Source organism: Lepisosteus oculatus, chromosome 3, assembly GCF_040954835.1.
Source record: "Lepisosteus oculatus isolate fLepOcu1 chromosome 3, fLepOcu1.hap2, whole genome shotgun sequence".
Classification (NCBI taxonomy): domain Eukaryota; kingdom Metazoa; phylum Chordata; class Actinopteri; order Semionotiformes; family Lepisosteidae; genus Lepisosteus; species Lepisosteus oculatus.
In genome coordinates, this window is record NC_090698.1 from 20,407,310 (window position 1) to 20,429,955 (window position 22,646).

A 22,646-nucleotide genomic window follows, 5' to 3' on the forward strand; every position below is an offset into this window, starting at 1 on the left:
TTTTTTTAAATGTTGTTTTGAAATCACACAAAACAGAACATGTTTTATAAGTGATACAGTAGGTGAGGTATTTGATATATGTCATTAGACGCATCCAGATAACTCAATGATTCGACCACAGTGACGAATGATGTCTGTGTTTAATATAATAAGAAAATAATATGAAGTAATTATTGCTTTAAATATGACACAATTCTGGGTTCCAATAAAGGGATTTTTTAACATAGTTAAAGTAATATACAAAAACAACAATTTGAAAAGAATACAAGCATAGCTCTGTTATAACATTACCTCTAATGACCTCTCTCTTACTGTAAATGTCTGTTACATGTTGCCTTGTTTTTGCTTTTCTTTCACACATTTACCACATTAAACCAAATGATCCAAAACTAAATGTTAAAATAAAAAAAATTACTCCTTATCCATAGGTACAATATGCAATGACATAAACATACTGTACATTTATAAATCTTTGTCTTATAAGGAAAAACATTTTTCCATTTGATGTTGTTGACAAAACCACAGGAATACAATTTTTGCATGTTCGCAGGCATGTAGGTAGAATAAATATAGATCTGTGATGATGAGGGTTCAGGAATAGCACATGTTCATGCTATCAGGTAACCCAACTTTGTACTTGGGGGGGAAAAAGTTAAAAATAGATTCAGACCCACAGTTTTGCTTTGACATATTTCCACGTTCTATATCATCACTCAGTGCATTATCAGTGCATCGGATGAAAAACAGGTATGTAAAAATAATCTATTAATGTCCTTAAGTGTAATTAGTCTTCTATTTTTAAAACCAATGTGGTGATGTAGATATTGAAAATAATTATGTGACTTGATTCATAAAATATTAAACAAAATGATTATCATTAGCCATCCCTTGACTAATCTATCAGTAATAGGAAGACTACAAACCCTTTAGGACGGTAATTAACTCTAATTAATGTCTTTCTTTAACACAGAGACTTTTAATGAAATATACTGTATATTAAAACTGAATTTACTGTAAGACAAAATATACTGTATGTGGTCTATTTTGTCACTGTTTGATGGATGTCTTACAGTATTAATTGGATATTAAAACATCAAAATATGCATGTACATATTAAAATGTAAACAAATGTTTTTCCCAGTTTAAGTCAAGAAAATATCACCATGATACATTCTTAGATTTCAGTCCATTAGTAGACTTTTCAAATATGTGGGGTCTGCTTCTCTGCTGAATTCACACTAAATGTGTTCTCTTGTCAGAATTGTAGATATTTTAGTTATAAGAAACATTATTTTTCTGTTATTCAGGTGGATGTAAAAGGAATACAAAATTTAAGAGCAGGGAGAGTTTTGTTATATCTGCTACTGTATATATCTGCTAGCTTTATTAAGTATGTACTGAATTTTCACTGACACCGATTTTTAGAATGGGAAATTACAATCAAGTTTCAGTTTTTCTTCATGCAAGGGGATTAGAATCAGATTTTTTTTCCAGGTATGTAATCCAATAGCTTTCTGATGATAATCTTCATCATGCAATGTGAACCTTGCTGCCTGATCTCATCAGATGTCAGAATTTATGTTTGGGCTTAGCTAGTACTGGGATGGGAGACCACTAAGGAACATTTGTTTGCTGCTGATGTTCCCTCACAAAGGTGCTATACTGTGCAAGCAATTTTGTATTATTTTAATATAATATTGGCAGTATATTGTATTTTGTAAATAATAACTTCCATTGCTTTCATACCCACACTGATTGTTATACTGGTGTACATACCCACTATTCAGTTTTATTTAACAAAATGTATACACTGTACATGTACTGTATATCTTATTTGCACTTCCACTTATATCCTGTACTTTGTGAACTTCTGATATAGAATACTGGTCTTCTTACAAAGTTTATAATTATGTCATGTCTTTGATTCATACAAATCTTTGATTTGTTTTTCTTGTTTAAATAATAAATGCTTTCATCAAACATGTGTTAAATGTCAGCTAAATTAATCAACTAGGCTATATAATATTCTACACAACCCCATGACAGTGAAAAATAATTTAATGGTATTTTTTTTTATTATGGTCACATACAACATGATATTCACAACTGCAGAACTGCAAAAATCTGCTTAAATGATTTAGAAATATTTATCTAAATTTATCAAGATCCAGGGCTATATTTAAAAATTATAGGAGGGTTGTGCACAATAGTTAATCATTTATTGCTCAATTTAGTTCTTGTAGAATATTATGACTATATTAAATAATATAGCTTTAGAAACAAGAAAGGGTCCAGTCAAAGCTTAGAAGCTTAGAGAGTAGTGTTTACATCCACTTACTGTATGTACATAGAGGTTTCCGAAAGCACCATTTTTTAATGCCTTCCAAAACAACTGATATTTTATTTTGCCCCCTCTAACATACAGTACAATGCATGCAACAGGCTGACATGACTTACAGTTGCCCCAAATTCTTTCCTAACATTTTATATTGATATTGGTGTTTTCTGGGACTTATCTTATAGCTTAACTTTTTCCACTCAACTCACTGTGCTTGAGTGGATTTTCTTTATTGTTATTTTTGAGTGTTACAGTTTAAATCCCTGTCAACAGAATACGTAAAAGTATGGGCCAGGGTACTTATTAGGCTATATTGTAATACCACGTATAGAAATTAATTTGTATATAATGCCAGGACTGACAATGACTCTTTGCGTAGTATGGATTTATTTAAAATGTAATTCAAATTGAACTCACCATTTTAAAAAATCACATTGTTTTAGGTTTTATGAAGGTGAAATGGCAGACAAAGAGATTGACCTCTCCTCACCTCACTTCATCGTGCCCCTCAGAAGTCTTGCAGTGCCAGAAAATGCTGATGTTCAACTAACTTGTACAATATCTGGTAAAATCAACCTTTTCAAACCTCATTTCGAACTTGGATTTGGATGAATACATTTCATTACAACTCATTCTATAGGGAGATGCAATCAATCAAATGTAATTAATCCTGTGTTGTTATATATTTACAATGCGATTGTGGAAAACTGCAGTATTTTTAAATCCTTATTATATTTAAAGCTATATTAAAATATTTTGTCATGTTCCTGATAAGATATTTGGAATTCTGTTGCAATTAGAAGTGAAAATGTTATGAATGATGCACTTTATGTTTTAAATAATTCCACACTAGTTTGTGGAAACTTCTCTTATTAACTCATGACATGACCTGCTATTTTAAATAGTACAAATAGTTTTTTAGTGTTGTATTTTAATGTTTTATTTCTGACAAGGAAAAATAAAATGTGTTTCACCCCTGTGATGTTGATTGCTATTTATCCAATCTTACTTCACCATTATCACAGTTCTACAGCAGGTAGTGAAATGTGTGCCCAACATTAAAGTCTAATTAATTGATAATAGATTTTGTAGTTTAATTCTATTCTATGCTCAATATTTAGCCCTCTTATAATTAGTAAATACTGTGGGTTTGGTTTCATAATAGAAAATGTGAAGTATCATGTTGTTCTTGTGTCTTTGTAAGTATTATGCTTATGGTTTTCTCTGTTTTACAGGCTCCCCTGAGCCAACTGTCACCTGGTACAAGAATGGGCAAATCCTAAACAATTTAAGTGGAATTTTAAAGGACAACTGCATTCATATTCTTCATTTGTACAAGTAAATGACGTTCGGAGGATACATTTCTCTTTGTTTTTATCATGACATTTAGTAACTGAAATTTACAGGAAACATACAGTATGGAAAACATTAATAATGCTTTTTGTACTGTATGTTTATTTTTTGCCTCTAAAAACTACTTTGTACAAAACTACTTTAGTCAGATAAAATAACCTGATTGGTATATTACTGTATTCCGTTTTGGTCTATAAGAAATTCAATTACAATTAGTAGAAAAATGTGTTTTTTATTGTCCTAAAGGTTTGATAGGTATTTGGAAAAGTTGTAATTGGTCAGATTGATACAGTATATCATAAAAACCCTAGATTATAGCTACGGTGTATGTTTGAATTGTTATAGTGATTCACTTATGATGGAAAATAGTTTATATTGTATTTTAGAATAAGTGCCAAAGTGTTCATAATGACATCCTATTGATGTATCTCAAGAAATACCGCTGGCTGAGTATCATAGCACTTGAATTACAGATAAATTATAGATTTCCTCTGATCAGAACAACAAAAACATGCTTTAGTATGTTGATTGCTGTTTAAAGGAAAATAAGGTGACTGTACATAAACTTTGAAAACCATAATTCTTAATAACATGCATTCATATACTATATTATTAACTAAAGATCTGTGTGAAAGGAGCTCAATTGACCTGACTTTCTCCTGTTTTTTTTGCATTTAGGTGCACAGAAGAGGATGCAGGCCTTTACCAGGTGTCTGCAAGGAACAACCAAGGGATGGCCAGCTGTTCAGCTGTACTGGAAGTCGGTTCTTTGACACGAAATAATATTTTTCATCGGCTGAAGCAAAAACACAGTGAAAGTTTGCTTTGCCGCAAAGCTGAGACTGCCAAACATCATGAAAAGGCAGCCACTCACAAGGAAAATGGGGACATTATAAAGAGAGCAGCTGCTGATGAAATGGCTTCTGTCAAGATTCAGTCTGAATCAGATGTGGCTCATCCGATGGCTGATAAGAAAACCGCAAAAGAATTCAGTAATCTGAGCAAAATTAGAAGCAGAACTGAACATTTTAATCCTACTGCTAGACCACAAGCTGTTGCACAAACTACAAAAAGTCTTATAAAGAATCACATGGTTAATAGTAACTTTGATGCCCATGTCTTAAAAAGCAACTCCACAACTTCAGTCACTACACCATACCAGAAGAAAGAAAATAGTGATTTAGCAGGGGCTATGACAGGCTTTAGACCACCTGTTGGTGTAAGTGAAATAGCTGACAAGTACACTGGGGCCCAAAGGAAGCCTTTAATACATGCTTACTCTAAAAAAGGTTGCAATCATTCTAATGAGTTCTCATTGGGTTCCCATCTTATCTCAGAAGATGAAGATGATGAGTATGCTCTAGACGACTTAAAGTGCTCTGATGTCATGACAGATTACACTAATGCATTGTGGCAAGCTAGATTGCAAGGGCATGAGCTGCCACCTTTAAAAGAAAGTGATGGCATTGATGATGACCTATGCCTGAATGAAAGTCAGATTGGTAGCCTTAAAGAAAATATAATGCAGCCCCAAGTGTCAAATTACAGCGAGGATACAGACGATACCATTGGCTTCCCTGCAGATGACTCAAGATTGTGGAAGCCATCTGTTCAAAAAGACCCATCTGGGGACAGCTGTCCAGCCAGACGCTCTGTGATGGTTCACACAGCCACTAAGTGTCCAGACAGCTTGCCTTCTGTAGCAGCAGAACTGGAATCTATGGCAATTAAAGACCCAGCCATTGACACAAGGGAAGAGAACAAGGAGGAGCATAATGGCTTGGCAGGAGAAGAAAGTATACAACCCAGTACTAAAGTGATGACTGAGGGACTGTCAGTAAACACAGAGAATTTAAAACCCAATTTAAAGATCAAGAAAGGTGAAACAGAAGCTTGGTGCTCATCAAAAGGAGGTAAAGGGGCCAGCGCTGGATCATTTTCAGAGGGATATTGCCCTGGGATTACTTATACAGATAAGGAGATGCGCTTGTCTCAGACTGGAACCGTGGATTCTAAGAAACCCTGTGAATGGGACATGACTAAAGTGATGTGTTCCTGTGAACATCTTAGATCTGTGGGAAACACAACTTTAAGTGACAATGCTTTAGTTACCAGTGCCTCCACAGGATGCATTCTTTTACAGCAGACAAACAAGGTAACGAAGGCTAAAATCTTTTCTTATAACACTTTTGATGAGTATAAGAAAAATATATTTGAATGCACAATATATGTAGAACATCAGGTAAGTTCAAAAGCTTCAGTACAGTATGCCTAATAACAGGTCTCATGTCCTGATATCCTATACAGTATGCTTCCACATCAGAATTTTAAAAGAAATTGAGTTGCTTCAGTTGTCTAACACCACAATACAATATTAACAGATTCAAGCTACTGTCTTTTTTCCTCATTCTGTACTTTGTATTCAGTAAATGTACATATATTGCTTTGATTTATTAAGCTACTGTGTTGAAAAATATGGTTTAGTACAAATGGGTAGTTACAGCACAAATTAGCATTTACCATTTTAAAACATTGAAATATTGCAATGGTGACATTTCTCTATGTTTAACCTTATTGCTTAATATAGAGAAGTCCCATGGAAGCCTGTTGTAATTTCAAGAGTAACTTTCTGTGACTGGTGCTCAGCCTTGAGGGTGGGGTTATCTTGTCCTTTGATTACACAGTGCAAAATAGTCTGAGAGTGACAGCTGCTGTGAAGGAAATGTGATGTTTTGAAAAAGCCATAGATAAACAGAAATGCCACCTAATTATAGAGCAGGCTTGAAGATAATAGCACTTATACACTGGGTGAGACCAAGAACAGCTGATGAGCGTAACAAGACACTAATGAACAAAGGTTCCATCCACTCTGTAGTGTGTAACCAATCTTCTGAATCACGTAGGGAATTAGTTTTAGTCAGCATACAAAAGTCATTCAATAACATTCTAGCACATTTAACTGCTAATAGCTAAGTGTTCTGAGGATCATGTGCAGCTTTTTCTTTTAAGAAAGCTAGGATATCAGCTTTAGCAACATGGTTAGGTAGCTTCTTCCAGACTCCCACAACCTTTTGTGTAAATATAGGGTTTCCTGATCTCAATTTCAAATGCTACCACCCCATAGTTTCCACTTATGTCATCTGGTTTGTGGCAATTAAGTGTCCTTCAAGACATGCAATGGATGATTTTATTTTTAACTTGACAAGAGAGACACACAGCTTCAAATTCCATATTTTGATTCTTTATCAAGAGAGATTGCATCACTGAAATAGATATACAGTATAAAAATGTAAACTGTAACATCATCCCATTTTAAAATTGAGCATGAGAATCACAGGCAATCAATGAGAATCACAGGCATGACTTGGATTAATTGTTTTGTTACCTTAACTTAATTGGCTGAGGAAACAGCATTCTGGCCATAAGAACAAGGAATGAGCGAGGGAGCTGCTGCAAGTATGATGATGAATTAGAGAGGGGGTGCAATAGAAAATGTGCAAATGGGTTAGAAACAGTTATTAGGATAGCAAATTACAAAGAACTGTAAATGCATATAAGAATGACAAGTGGTTAAGGTGCAGCAGAGGTTAGAAATTGGAGCAGACACAGACATTAATTAAGTAAAAGCCTTTTGGAAAACAAAGGTTTTGAGTCTAGATTTCAATACCATCTGCGTAGGTATACCTGATATCCTTGGGAATAAAGGTCCAGATCTTTGGGGTGTACCAGAGAAGGCCCTTCACCCACAGAATGTAAATGAGCTTGAGGGACATGTAGAAGACCTGAGTAGCAAGGTAAAGGTAGCAAGGTGGAAAGATAATAAGTCAGATGGGTCCTAAGGTGCCAGGTCATGTGGAGCCTTGTAGATGGGCATGAGGATTTTGAAGTTGACTAGAAATCTAATAGGAAGCCAGTGCAAGAACTCCAAGACATTATGACCTGTTTAGGATTCTTGCTGTCAAATTCAGAATATATTGGAGTTTGTTAAGTGTGGGTTTAGTGACGTAAGTGAGCAGGGCATTCCAGTAATCAGTAAACAATTCTTGAAAAAACAAATGTTTTACTAGCCTTTCTGCATCAGTACAAGACAACATAGGATGCAGTCTGGTGATGTTTCATAGATGGAGGAATATTACTACAATATTATGCACATGAGAGTCAAAATCAAGCAAGGATCGAATATCACCCTAAAGTCTTCAATTTTAAGTGAAATTCAAGTGCAGTGCCATCCACAGTTATGGTTACAAATATGGTTACAGTATTACAGCTTTATGTAGGTCATGGGAGGTGCCAAGTAGCATGACCTCAGTTTTGTCACTTTAAGTGAAGGAAATTTTAAGTCATCAGGTTTTTATATCAGAGATCAAATTAGAGAGTGTAGAGAGAGCTACTTCAGTGTTAGGTTTAGTATGGACACAGAGTGAGTATCATCAATGTATAAATGATAATTTAGACCACACCATTTAAATATATGACCAATTAGAAATATTAAGATTCTGAATAGCAGGGGACCCACCATTAAGCCTTGGGGAACACCAAACTTCCAAAACGTACCCAACTTCAGAACTAAAGAGAAACAACATGTTGAAAAAAAGCTGAATCATTTAAGAGTGATGTCAAAAATTCCAAATACAGTGCCAAGACGGGAGAGTAAAATGCCATTCTTAACAGTGTCAAAACCAGCACTTCTAGATCTAGGACTAGAAGATCACTTCTAGGTCTAGGACTAAAAGATCACTTCTACGTCATAGAAGAATTAGGATAGAGACCAAGAGACAGTTGCCATAAGAATATCATTAGTAACTTTAACAAGGGGAGTTACTTTGATGTGTAATAGTCTGAGACCAGATTGGAAAGGATCAAAGAGATTATTTTAAATGAAGTGATTGTTACATTCTATTCAATTTAACATATTATAATAATACAGCATTTTCTTGTATAACGAAAATTTTCTTCAGTAAGAAAAAAAGAACTTTAATTCAGAATTTTAAACTACCAAGAGCTTTCACCCACTGCAACCAGTAAATATATATTGCCTTTAAGATGTAAATGTTGATGAGTTTCCTGACATTTATTTTTAATTAATATCTGACTCACCAGTACAACCCTTCATGAATCATTGGTATTATCTCATTTTCCTGTCAGGTCTGACTGCTTGCTGCTCATTCTCTGTAATCTCTTAAGGGATTCATACAGGCTGGGTGATTTAATTGTTAATGCAACTAATTTTTCAAAGGAGGGTTTTGGCACAAACCCTGGTTCTGATTTTGAATTATTTTGAATGAATTTTTTAAAGTTCTTTTACTCCATTTTTTGTATGTGAAGTCATACCAAGGCCAGCGATTCTCCAGCATGTTTGTTTCTTCAAGAAGTACATTTCTTGGAAATACATTAGTTTCATATTAATAGGAGGATTTTCTTAGTCGAACATGAAAACAAAATTAGATGTTTTCTGAAATGTGCTTAAGGTGACACTTAGTAAAACCATATGATCATCTGTATATCTAGACTGTATACAGTATTCTGATAGATATTAAGCTTAATCATTTAATGGGAGAATGAGAAATTATATTTTGTAGGTCTGTTTCTTATTAGAATTTTTTAAAATGTACTAACGTTAGTCAGGTAGGTTTGATCCATTTTACATCTATTCAGCTGTTTCTGTACATTGTTTTTATAATGTTTATAGTGACTTTACAGCAGCAAAAATGTGTATCAGAAAATGTTTTCTTAATTTATTTTATTTTTAGGGTAAACTTGTGTTATGTAAACATACATAATATTAATTAGACATTAATTAGAATTAATTAGACATTAATTAGAATTCCCAAGTATATCTCTAAATATTATATTGCTTACTTAAAGAAAATTAAGATAACTATTTTTTTCCCACAGGGTGAGGCTGGTAATACCATAAGGCATAGTGAAACCAGCATTACAGATCCTTGTCTAGACTATGAATTAAAGGAAGGAGAAGAAGAAAACAATGGCCCCGGGAAGTCTGACAAAGACATCAGCCAGCATTTTCCTGTGGATCTTATCCACCGAAAGAAAAGAAATATGGATAACTCTTCTCAAAGAACAGTCTCCAGCATGGAGGTTCAATTACCTAGAGAGGCTTCAGATGGTGACATCATTGTCTCTGCAGTTAAAACAGAAAAACTACATGTCCCTGAAGAATACCTGAACCATGAAGAAGGAGCTCCAAGGAAAGGGAAGGATTTCATGTCTACTTCAGATTCTCAAAAACAAAATGGTAGTTTGTTTTTAAAGTCTGAAGTGGATGACTCCACAGAGAAACCTTCAACTCCCCTTTACCAGGAAATGTCTCCTTACGGTAGAGGTTGCTTGGATAGGGACCAGAACCTCAGCGAGGGTTTAGTGAATGGTTTTCAGATGTGCTCAAATTCCTGTCCAGTACTATTTAAAGCCAATGAGAATTTAGAAACTTCAAATCAAACAATTGGACTAAGGACTAAGCTTGTGCCAGAAGGCTTTTTCAATGAAGGTGAAATTGGTTCTGTGGGGATTCAGATTCATAAGAAAAGTGAACGTAGCACTGAAGAGACTGAAACTCATGCTCTTTTTGAGCATGTTTCTGAGGAGGACAAATGTTCTTCGGCTGCCGATGCTGAATCTAAAAGTGACACCATACTTGAACAAAATCAAAACCTTTGTTACAAAGACAACACATTCTTCGACCAGTGTCAGTTTTTAGGTTTGGCATCTGCTCAAGCAACATTTCAAAAATCATTATGTGATGATTCATCCTGCCAAAAAGAGATTGCATCAGGCAAACCTGTCTTAACTATGGAATTTCATGATTTGGACAACAAGCAAAATAAATGTATACATGCATTTAGCAATGTCAGCAAAGAAATTTCAGATGTAATCAGATTAACAAGTGACATTTTGACTACAGCTAAGGAAGATAGTCTTGTACATATGACATTATTTGTACCAGATTGTCATCAAAAAGACCAAAAAGTTGAAAAACAGAAAAATTGTATAATAATACAGGATGTAACTATGGTTTCTGATTCAATGGTGCTGACACATGAAACTGAAGGCTCTCACAGTGCAGTAAAAATGACTTCAACAGAAAAAATAATCACAACAGGAAATGAAAGCTCAACTTCCTCTAAACCTCAAGATGCTATTTTAGTTGATCAAGTGCACAACAGGGTTCAGTACATTTACACTGATGAAGTAAACTCAGGGAAAGCAACAGCTGAGAATGGAGTTCAACAGTCAACAGAAACCTGGTCTAGTCACAGTGCTGAAAAAGAAACTACCGAAATATCTCAAACACTTACAAAAAATACAGACCCAAGTAAAATTTCACTTGAACCATTGAAAACAATGTGTAAACCTCTAAATATCGATGTTCAAAATTACATTGGTGCTCAAAGTTACAGTAGAAAGGAACAAGAACAAAGATTCCACCTGCCTCAGAAAACGACCCCAAAATCCAAAGATAATCCTACTGACATATCTTTTGAAAATGGCAGCAATATATTAAAACCCATTAATCTGGACAGAACTCTACAAACTGCCTCACATCAGGTGAATAATGATCCTCAATCTTTTGCCATGTGCACGTCAATTGAGCAATGTCCTTTGAGTGAAGCTAGTTTTGAAACAGCAGCTGGTAGGCCTCTGAATGGAGCAAAAAAGTCTGGTTTTGAAAGAGAGTTCCTTGAAAAAGAGAAATTTTGTGATCCTGAGGCAGTTCTCAGATTCCATGAGGAGATACCTATCTGTGGGAAGACAGCAATATGTAAGCAAAATAATAAACTGAGTGTGCCAGTCCAACCAGAAAAAGAGACTAGTTTATCAACTCAGAAAAAAGAAAAAAACACTCATAGATCTCATAGCAGGAAGAAAAAAAATTGGGCACTGCCGGTAAACATAGACAACATAGAACATTCACATCAATACTACAAAAAGCCAGGGTTGCCTTCAGTGGAAGCAGAAAAGCCCAAAGTAATACCCTCTAAGGGGAAACCTGAAGCTTTGGAGGCAAAACCAATGTCACAGGGGAAGAAAAACAATGAAAATCTGATGACAGCTGCTCATAGAAAGGAACACTTTCATTTGCACAATGCACAGAATCAATTGTCAGTCAGAAACATTGTCAGTCAAACATTGGGGGCAGGAGAAAAGGTCACTATTTTGGAGAATTCTGTGAATTTAATATCAGAAGAAGAAATTCAGACAGCATCTTTAGTCCAGAATGAAGATAATGAAGAACTGGCCAAGCGCATTCGTTTGTCGGATGAAGGAGTTGACAAAGATACTTCAGAAGTGGAGTGTCAGAAGCCTGAATTGGGAAAAAATGATTATTCTGGACAACTAAAGAAGGATGAGAGAAAAGCATCAACAGAGATGACCCACAAAAAAACCCATAAAGAACCACACACTGAGAAGCAGCAGGAAGAGAAAAGTAAGGAAAAACTCTAGTTGTCACTCTCAGAAATAGGATTGCTAGAATTTCTTTTTCACATTTAAATAAGGAATAAAATAAGCAACACATATATTTGTAACTACCTAAAAGTTTTAGTGATAAGGATAAGATGGTACAAGAGTTTGTTGCCTCCTATCATATTCAAAAATATTTCCCAAATATTGAATCTCCCATAGCTTTCTTGCTGAGCATTTAAAACACAAACTCTAAATACAAAATGATTACTTTGGGAAAAAAAATCATTCTTGCAGTTCCATATTTTTTCCCATGAGATATCCCTAATAGAAATTCATGCTGTTTTTCTCACACATTTACTTTTCTTTGGCTCGCTGCATGTGCCATACTTTTTCAGTTTCATACTTTGCCCTGCATACTGTGCTGAATCATTTTACTACTATGTGAGCTACTACTGTATGTTTTACTCAGCTTTTACAATGGTTGTATAAAGGGTACCTTTCTGCAGAACTATTGCAAAAATATTTATTTTTTATTCTCATGGAAGTGTAGGCATTATAAGACTTTCCTACGAGCAGCTCATTTCAGCTGAGCTTAGTTAATTGAACTAGTGAGCAAAGATATTTCAAGTATTTATTATGTTTCCATTTTGTCAGAGAACATGTTGCTCTTTGTGAACTGAAACAATTTAATTCGACACCAGGATTAAATTATATCAAAGCTCAGACATGTTTACTGTATGTGTATAAAACACATAATGGGTGGTTTTTATTGTACAGGTTTTCAGTGTAATTTTCTCTCTTGACAGAAATAGAAAAAAGATCAATCAATGTATGTATTTTCTTAGCCCCGAATATTCTGCAGAACATCCAAGCAGAAAGAAACCTGGAGGATTCTGGGAACATCAGTCTCTGCTGCCAATTTGGTAACATCCATACTGATTGTTCCATCACATGGATTAAAGATGGGTCTGTTCTGGCTGAAGTAGAGAGAAGGTAAAATAGATATTGTAATTAATGGAAAATAAATTACTTTTAAAGCAACACAAAACATTTCACACAAGCTTGTTACCTACCATATAGCCTTTGGAAATCAAGATATTATTGCTTTTCTTGGAAGAAAAGGCGTGTTGCATGCCCTCTGTGTGGTACAGTATGTATCATATTACTCGACCTCTTATGGGATCAGTCATAATCCTATATTCACCATGTTTCATCAGTGTCATCAATGATGAGTTCATCATTATTCATCATCCCAGAACACATGAAAAGATTTTAAAGATTTTGCATATTCACACATAGTCATTGTCATGTTATTATTAATGTTGACTTTCTTATTTGTGTGTTGAATTTTTTCATTGTTGTTGTTATTTGTTTTGTGTTTTACCTGTTGAGGATCCACTATCATAGTCCTTGTGTCCCGTGTGCTCTGTCAGTTTTTGTCAAGTTACAGAACCTGATGCCCCTCTGGTTTAAATGGTGTCTTACCTGTCCATCAAGGGGAGCTGGGGTGAAGCTTAATGTATTTTCGTCTGGTAGTGGTGGTGTACTAATCAGTCTTTGACTTGTTAGTCTGTGCTGTGTTCTACAGTATAACATAGTTTGGCAAGTTGTAGGCCTGGTACAGTATGTGGTATTCCTAAATCTGCTACTGTATATGTGAATACTGTATACCTGGAGAAACTAGTTTGTTGTATGTTTAATCTTCTTTTGTAAATATGTTTATTTGCACGACTCCCTTAGTAAATGGACACTGGTTTAGTAGTCTATTTTTTACTTCTGTCAGGAAAAACAGTCACAAAGAAAAAGCTGCACCTGTACCTTTAAATGACCGAAACAGACCGATTTGTGAAGCTGGTGGAGCCGGTCAATTAAAAACAACAAAAGCCAGAGGGATTGAAAATATCCACTTTTAACATAACCGTTTTCAAAGATCATGCCAGCAGGCCCATATAAAAACTGTATTTACTTTTTTCATCTAGAGACTCAGGAGAGTCCAGAAGTTAAAAAGTATTCTTATTATGTCATTTGATTTGAATATTATTATGTGATTTTTGTATCCTTTTGAAAGGATTCATACAATTACATGAATATGATAGCAAGAATATACCTGAAAAAATATGCAAGTCATAATATGGTCGCAATTTTTATGGTGCATTTACATACATATACAGTATATGTTACATATATTTTTGACTTTATTGAAAGAGATATCCTTTCCTATCACTTGAGGGAGCTCTTTCATAAAGTTTCTGATGATAACTAGAGCAGCTTGGCAGGAGTACTGAGGGACGCTTACAGGTAGTGATTCAAGCATGACTGGATTTAGTGGGAGTAAAAAATCATGCAAAAACATACATTATGTAATATAATGAATCATAAATGTTTATTTTCAAATGGCTTAATATTGATCTACCTCAGGCCAATTGAGCAGTGTGCTTAATAATTTATAAGAATAAATTATTTTAATACATTCCAATGTGCATTTCTCAGAGAATACTGCTTTCTCCAGTGAAGCCTTTTTTAATCTCCCTTGGCCCATTTGCCTCAGATATCGTCAATAGTTAATTAAAATGGGATTTTGTGATATTTGGAAAAGCACAAGAATAAGATAAGGGGAGGATAGGTCTGCTTTTAGATGAACAAACCAGATGACATATTTACAAATTCAGTTTTTAATTTAATTTTGCTCTAGATTCAAGCGAGCGAATTCTAGCAGTGTTAAGAATTACATATTTTGGATATATGGGAGTGTGTTGCTGCAGATATTGTAGAACTGAATATCCACGCTGTGGGACAGTGGTGACATCACATTGTTATTGCACTGCACCAGCTGCGTCATTATTGCAGCATAAATCACTTCAGCATGCCTAGTTGGTCTAGAGCTGAGATTGTCTCTATAAAAGGTTTTGGAAGAGCAGAAATACACAGATAATTCTGTGTTTAGAGGTAGAGGAAGAAAATAAGACCTCTCAATTTGCACTCAGAAAATCTAGAATCACTAAGTACCCTCACAGCTCACAACATACTGTAATTTGCTGTATATGCCTACATTTTGGTGTGTGTCAGTACTTGGTCTGGACAGACCACTGTTCCTGTTTTTTGGTTCTCATTTAACAAATGACCTTGTTAAAATATATTCTTCCCAGCAACTTCAGAATACAGAACTTTATACAGTCTCTCCTCAACCTCCTAATTAAGAATTTGCCCCCTTATCTCTGACTAACAAAACTCTCTTTAATAGGTGATCAGTGTATGATACAGTAACTGGACATAGGCAGGGATAATTATTAACACAACTCAGCTTTTAAGACCTTAAAGAAAAGCTTAAAATACTCCTAAAATAAAAATAGAACCTGGCTTTGAGACACACAAAGAGACTCTGGGACATAGTGATTTCCCAAGACCAAGACTGAAAAGTACAGGTCTATCTTATTGGGAAAATTAGGCTGTTTAGCTCACAGACATTCATTTCTCATTCTTCACAGCACAGGTGATGAAAGCCCAGTCTTCTTTACAATTGTAAAAGCCTCCAATAAAGACGTAGGAATTTACCAGTGCCAGCTCAAAAGCTCTCTCGGAAATGTGTCTTTAGATTACTGCTTCAGTTTAGAAGGTAAGAATCCTCATAATTGCCATTGCATTTCTTCATTTTCTGATTTTTAATGGAAGAAAACTATTCACTTTGTGGCTTTGTTTAAAAAACAAAATCCTTTTAATTTTTATTTTCTTTCTTAGCACTGAATGAGCTCATCCCTTGTCAAAATCATAAAGGTAAGCCATATTTTACCAAGTTATAAAAATCACTGAGGGCCCTGAGTGTGAGGTTTCTGTTTTTTTTAAATTAGAAACATGCTTGCTCATAGGAGCACAAGTCGAAAATGCAGTGAAATTACGCTCTGGATGCAAAATTATCACAATTTAAACTTTAAGCATCACAAATAAAAGCTTGTAGACTAAAACAATAGGTTTTCCATTTTAAAGTAAGTCATTATGAAGTTTGAAAAGGCAGATCTGTAGAGACATAACATTTGAGTACGTTTTTTTCATTTACCCATATTTTTGGATCTACTGTAGGTTGAAGTAATACAGTGCAACACTGCTAAACAGGAAAGAGCTCCAAAAGTTCTTGTTAGTGTTTGAAATTTAAATTTACTTGAACCTAAACATGTGTTGGGTGACAAATGTGTTGCTTTTGAAGATCCTTTGGTCTTTTATGACACACAATTGTGATTTTTTTTTTCATAAAGGATTAAATTACTACTAATGGAAAAATATAATTGTATTTCTTTTATCTATAGTGGCAGAAGGAGAAAACATTAAATGTACTGAGCTTATGTTCAGAGATGATTTTCTAAGTGACCAGTATTTTGGAGACAATCAGTATGGCAGTATTACTACAGAAGAGGACCACTTTGGAGAGGGCATGCACCGTAAAGCTTTCAGGACAACGATTGTCGATGGCCTGAAGTCTCTGTTTCACCCTGGGCACCCCTGTGTCCTCAAAGTGCACAACTCCATCAGCTATGGGACCAAAACCAATGAGGAATTAGTCCAGAAGAACTATGACTTAGCTGTAGAGGTAAATACTGCTTGCACTTGTACTCCTGTTTACAAAGAACTGACCCACATTAAACTAGTAATTCACCTCACTGGCCAAGTGTAAATTACAAAGCAAGTACAGTATATCATAGGAGTTTCTATGAAAACCAAAAACATTAATCTGATAAACATCAGGTAATGGATTAGTATCTGGTGGTCTGCAGAAAGGTCAAAGTTTTGGACTGGATTTTAGTCAGTAGCAAATTTAATCTATTTAAAAGAGGGAAACTGTTAAAATGGTTCTTTAGGAAAATCTAAACTTTGCAAAGTTTAAAGGAATCCAACATTTACTGTACATGCTCACAATTAAATTTATGAACCCAAAGATTCTACCTTAATTCCTTTGTTTCCTTGTTTTTATTATCCAGATTTTTTAAATGTTACTACACCAAGGGATTTTACACTTTGCTTGCACATACAGTACATAAAAGCAGGTTGTAGAATGTGGTAGTTGAGTAATGTAAAAAGTTAAAAATCCTAATTAAGAGTTTTGGTAACATTACATTTTGTTCATCTTTCATTAAGAAACATAAAAGGGTTAACAAGGTCCTGATGTTAAATTTAACATGAATAGAACTAATACTAAAGAAGATGTGAATGCTGATAAATTATTTTAAATTGAATTTTATTTTAAACTTCTTTTGCTTTAGGAGTGTCATGTGCAGAACACAGCAAGACAATACCTTAAAGCATATACAGAGATTGCCATGTCTACAGAAGGATTTGGAGATATTCCTGAGTAAGTACATCCCCACATTTAGCAACTAAGCCTTGACAGCATTATGTGACATACTGTACTGTAATCTAGTGTGGTCTAGAATCAAAAAGAAATCAAAATGTCACCCAATCATTAAATCCATTAGGATTTAAAATTCAAGACTTTTTGAAATGTATGAGCTGAAGTATACAGTACAAGATACTGTATACAGTAGTGAACTGTAAAATGAATTTGTCATCAATTAATCAATGTCATCAATGAGACATCATCTGATATGTTAGCTTTTAAGTTTTGGACCTTTAACATAAGATACTGACTTATTGCAGCATATGGCTTAATGTACCTGAATATACTGTATGGTTTCCACTTTGGAACTATATTGAAGATTGGAGGTACACATATGATTTCTTGATCATTAGAATTATTATCTCTACAATATGCTTTTGGTATCACTCAGATTGCTTGTTATTTTGCGTCTTTCGTAATATTTTATTGTTGTTTATTTTCATTTGAAATAAGTACAACATACTGTAAAACAAGTTGGAATGAAAAAGACAATGATTAGAGGATGCAAAATGCACATCGGTGTGCCTCTTTCATAGTGGATTTAAATGTTTGACTTGTAGATTGAGATGTAGCCTGAATATTTCCCCTCTCTCCAGGTTCGTTTTGAAAGTCTCATGAATAAGCAGGTTTTCACAGTCATTTTTAATTTTTATTTTAGGATCATTCCCATTTACCTTGTTCACCGCCCTACCAATGAAATCCCATATGCCACACTAGAAGAGGAACTGATTGGAGACTTTGTGAAATATTCGGTGAAGGACGGAAAGGAAATCAACTTGATGAGAAGAGATTCAGATGCAGGGCAGAAATGCTGTACCTTCCAGCACTGGGTCTACCAAAACACAGAGGGTAACCTGCTTATCACAGATATGCAAGGTAAAATTTCAGTTAGCATACATAATAAATATTTCAGAAACGTTAAGGTCTGTCATTTAAAGGAAGAAATATATTTATTGACACTCCAGTTTCCTAGCTGGTTTGCATTTGTTTATTTGTATATTGCAGATCATATATTTGTCCTGCTCTGAGGCACACATCAGGGTGATTTACAAAAGTGTGAATCTATCTCTTTGCAAATGTCCTTGGAACTCGCTTTGAGAAGAAAAGAAAACTTACTTTGTGACTTGTCATTTCTAGTCTCACTGGGCATCCAAATAATTAATACAGTCTGCTGTTTGAGAGCAGAAAGAAGCCAAAAATCCAAGGGATGTTTGTCACAAAATCTCTTACCATTTCGTAAATCAAAATACACATTTTTAGGAAGTGTAAGAGATCATGAGATCTTCAACATCTTCAAAAAGCATCTGTTGTGTTATGTTTCTTTGTTACAGTACTGTTTTTTCTAAGCTCAATCGAAAAAATCAAATCCCAGTAAATTTAATCATAGAACGAAGTGAAAATGTCACTATGCAAATCATACAAGATTAATAAAATAACCATGTGGCAGACATTATGGTGTATTCTATTGGGTACACTTTCCAGAGCCAGCAACAGACAGAATCTGGTAGCTTTGTTTATCATAAGTAATACATACTTGGAAGTCTTGGATGCCTTAATCAAAAGATTTTCCTGAGCAAATAATTAGTTTAATAATGTAACAACTCTGGTGGAATGCAAATTAGAATAAGACTGGTATATATCATATGATTTTAGTATTTACAGATGGAGGAACAATGAGCTATACTGTATGTTACACATTTTGCTGCCACCCAAGGTTAAGGTCATACAGCACATGCTAAAACAGGTTAAGATAAGATAAGATCACTTTATTAGCCATATACAATTTCTTGCATTAGGAATTCATCTTTTCGCATTCCCCAGCTTGCTCTCCATGAGACATAGACACACAGACAGGGAGAGAAGCTTGGGGTCAGAGCACAGGGTCAGCCATTGTACAGCGCCCCTGGAGCAGTTGGGGTTATGGGCCTTGCTCAGGGGCCCAACGGAGTAGGATTCCTCTGCTGGCTGCAGGATTTTAACTGGCAACCTTCTGGCCACAGGCACAGATCCTTAGCCAGAGTGCCACCGGTCCACCCCCAAATTATTGTAGCACTCTCGGGTTCACTTGGGTATGCACCCTCACCACTGCCACCTCAAGTCAGCCCCCCACCGCTGGGGACTCGAACCCAGGCCTCCGGTGTCACTCAATAGGGACCCAGCCAGTGGAGCTAAAGGGTTATTAGGCTCGTTTTATTTTCTGCCCTTATTCTTTAGTTTGTAAATGTATTTAAATAAAACATATTTCATTCACAGGTGTGGGGATGAAGTTAACTGATGTTGGAATAGCGACCTGTAAGAAAGGGTAAGTTTATATGAAGTGTCTGAATTCCAGAGTTAGCTGACTTCAGAAATCATGTGGAACAAAACTAAAAGTACATTTATTATGTTATATCAGAAAGTATCTGTGTGGTTGTATTGTTTATCAGTCATGAAATCAACCGTGTACGGTAATGCTGATTTCTGAAATAAGATTTTGCTTCTGTTTTTTAGGTTCAAGGGTTTCAAAGGCAACTGTGCCACATCCTTCATTGACCAGTTCAAAGTTCTCCACCAGTGTAATAGGTTCTGTGAAATGCTCGGGCTTAAGCCTTTACAACTCAGTCAACAAAAGTCAAGAAGAACAGCACCTGCTCCAAAACCACTGGCACAGCCCACAAAGAAAATCATTTTCACTCTCAAACCCCAGAGCAAATCCTGAGAATAATTGGTATTAATAGTTAAAACTTGGTATTAATAGTTAAAACTATAACAATTTTACATTTTAAAAAATAATTCTTGAGTGACCTTTCTTCTCACATGCCTGTAATTCCCTAATTTCTATCAAAAAATCTTTTTTGATACTGATGTTCTGCACTTACGGTACAATATATAATCCTTCCTTATAATGTTTCATGTACAGTATATTTTGAAGAAATGTCTTACAATCTTCTATATCTGTGGGGATGGAACTAATTTAGCTGAGGTCATTTACAGTAGTACTAATTCTAATCAGAATCTGTGAGAATAAGTGGTTTAAAATGACAGGCGCTATAGCTTCATGTACTACGTTAATTTGGATTTTTCACCTGATGCATTGATTAGCATGTACTGTATCAGCAGGGATGAATTTTGATCAATACTGATGCAAATGTTCCACTGCTTGGCAAACCATCAGTGTAGATGTACAACATCCAACATCTTAATCTTAATGTGTGTTTTATAAGAAATTTATACTGAATGGCTGCCTAATGCTGTGTCTATGGGTCTTTTTAAGTTGAACTGCTAATTTACACATGCTCCATCAAGTATCAGTACAGCATATGCTGTTTTTATTTTTTTTTAAGTAATGTTGAAATGTACTGTAATGACATTTCCCTTTGCTGTATGACATTTACAAATAAACAGCTATTATTTTACTGCATGAGTGCCTCAGTTGAAGATTTTAAAATTTGGACTTCATGAGAAGATGTGTTTTATTTGGTATACTTTTTACAAAATTATATTTTTAAATATTGGGTTTTGTACTGCACAATATTTAAATAAATATTAGTAACATAGATTATAGTTTGCTAACACTAATAAGCAATTCATACAGTGCTGTCCTGTTATTTCATTAATTAATTTTCAGTTTTCAGACTGAATGACAATATATTCCAATATGTTAAAGGGCCTGTCTGTCTAGTCCTAATCTGCAAATGAGGCATAAGGGAGAAGACACATCTCCCCTAATTGTGAACTAATGAGGTGGGGAGATATCCCTGTTCTTGGTGGAGTTAGCAATGAGAAGTCAATTTAGAATTGCCAATCATACTTAACGCGTGGAAGGCTGTAATATACCAGGGCACCCAGCAAAACCCCACATAAAAACACAGAGAACATATAAACTCCACACAGACAGACACCCAGACCCCTGAGCTGTGAAAAATATGTAGGGGACAGCACATTGGCACAATGATTAGCATTCCTGCCTCAAGGTGCTGGGACCCTAAATTGAATGAAACAGAAAAGTGATGGATGGATTTATCTGAAGGTGCAAGGAGTACATACAAGCATACAGTAGTAAATGCATCTGTTAATCAAAATTGAAAAACCTTGGGGTTATATTTGATTCTGGCTTAACATTCGACCCACATGTACAGCATACTGTCAAAACATCTTTTTTTCACCTTAGAAATATCGCAAGACTACGCCCTATGCTATCATTAACTGTGGCTGAAAAGCTGATCAACATATTTGTATTCTCCCGAATTGACTACTGCAATGCTCTGCTCCCTGGTGTATCTAAATCTACTCTGAACAAGCTGCAGTATGTCCAAAATTCAGCAGCCAGAATCCTGACCAGGTCTAGTACAAGTGTTCACATTACTCCTATCCTGGAGTCCTTGCACTGGCTTCCGGTCAAATTCCGCGTAGACTTTAAAATCCTCATGCTCACCTACAAGGCTTTACATGGCTTGGCACCTCAATACCTGTCTGAACTTTTATCGCCCTACTCCCCACCTGGCAACCTCCGCTCTTCAAATTCTGCCCTCCTTACTGTCCCCCAAGCCCGTCTACATTGTATGGGCGACAGGGCCTTCTCCTGCTATGCCCCCAAGCTCTGGAACTCTTTGCCCAAGGATATTAGAGAGTCACCTTCTCTAAACTCCTTCAAATCCAGACTCAAAACCTTCTTCTTCAGAAAAGCCTTTACTTAACTGGTTCCATTCTTCACCCCTCTGCTCTTCTTAATACCATCTTCCACGGTCTCCCCTATTTTTATTGTTGTATTGTTGTAATTATAATTGTGTCCTGTCTTGTGAAATTTTCTTATTTATTGTTGTAGTCTTCTTATTTATTGTTATTGTCATCCTGTAAAGCGCTTTGAGAAGCCACCTTTAAAGGCGCTATATAAAATAAAGTTTATTATTTATTATTATATTATTATTAATACAAAAGATGATTTACTACCCATGGAAAGTATTAAATATTAGAAGTGAACATTATCCTTAATAAGATGTGATGCCAAATATAATATACTACCTTATTAAATTGAGTAAGATACGATGATTTATGATACAATAGTACTTGATTGTATGATTACTGTGAAATTGGTCTTGCATCACCGCAACTATGTTTTACACACATAGAGAGACTTATAAACAGTATAAATAAACATTACAAAATGGA

At 35.1% G+C, this 22,646-nt stretch overlaps 1 protein-coding gene across 3 annotated transcripts; it reads left to right on the forward strand.

The window, feature by feature from the left end:
- The first annotated feature begins 668 nt into the window (after window positions 1-668).
- alpk2 (alpha-kinase 2) lies at window positions 669-22,646 on the forward strand. 3 transcript variants are annotated; one of them, XM_015338787.2, is made up of 13 exons: window positions 669-747; window positions 2,782-2,903; window positions 3,574-3,676; window positions 4,370-5,846; window positions 9,587-12,137; window positions 12,961-13,108; window positions 15,601-15,728; window positions 15,851-15,886; window positions 16,414-16,694; window positions 17,365-17,453; window positions 18,157-18,374; window positions 19,752-19,800; window positions 19,989-22,646. In XM_015338787.2, exons 1-13 carry the CDS (start codon window positions 737-739, stop codon window positions 20,194-20,196), a joined length of 5,421 nt encoding a protein of 1,806 aa, XP_015194273.2. In that variant the 5' UTR covers window positions 669-736; the 3' UTR covers window positions 20,197-22,646. The 3 variants fall into 3 exon arrangements, with proteins under 3 accessions (XP_015194273.2, XP_069043096.1, XP_069043095.1); XM_069186994.1 differs by lacking the exons at window positions 669-747; window positions 3,574-3,676 and having other exon boundaries at window positions 2,818-2,903; XM_069186995.1 differs by lacking the exons at window positions 15,851-15,886; window positions 16,414-16,694; window positions 17,365-17,453; ... (1 more) ...; window positions 19,752-19,800; window positions 19,989-22,646 and having other exon boundaries at window positions 15,606-15,688.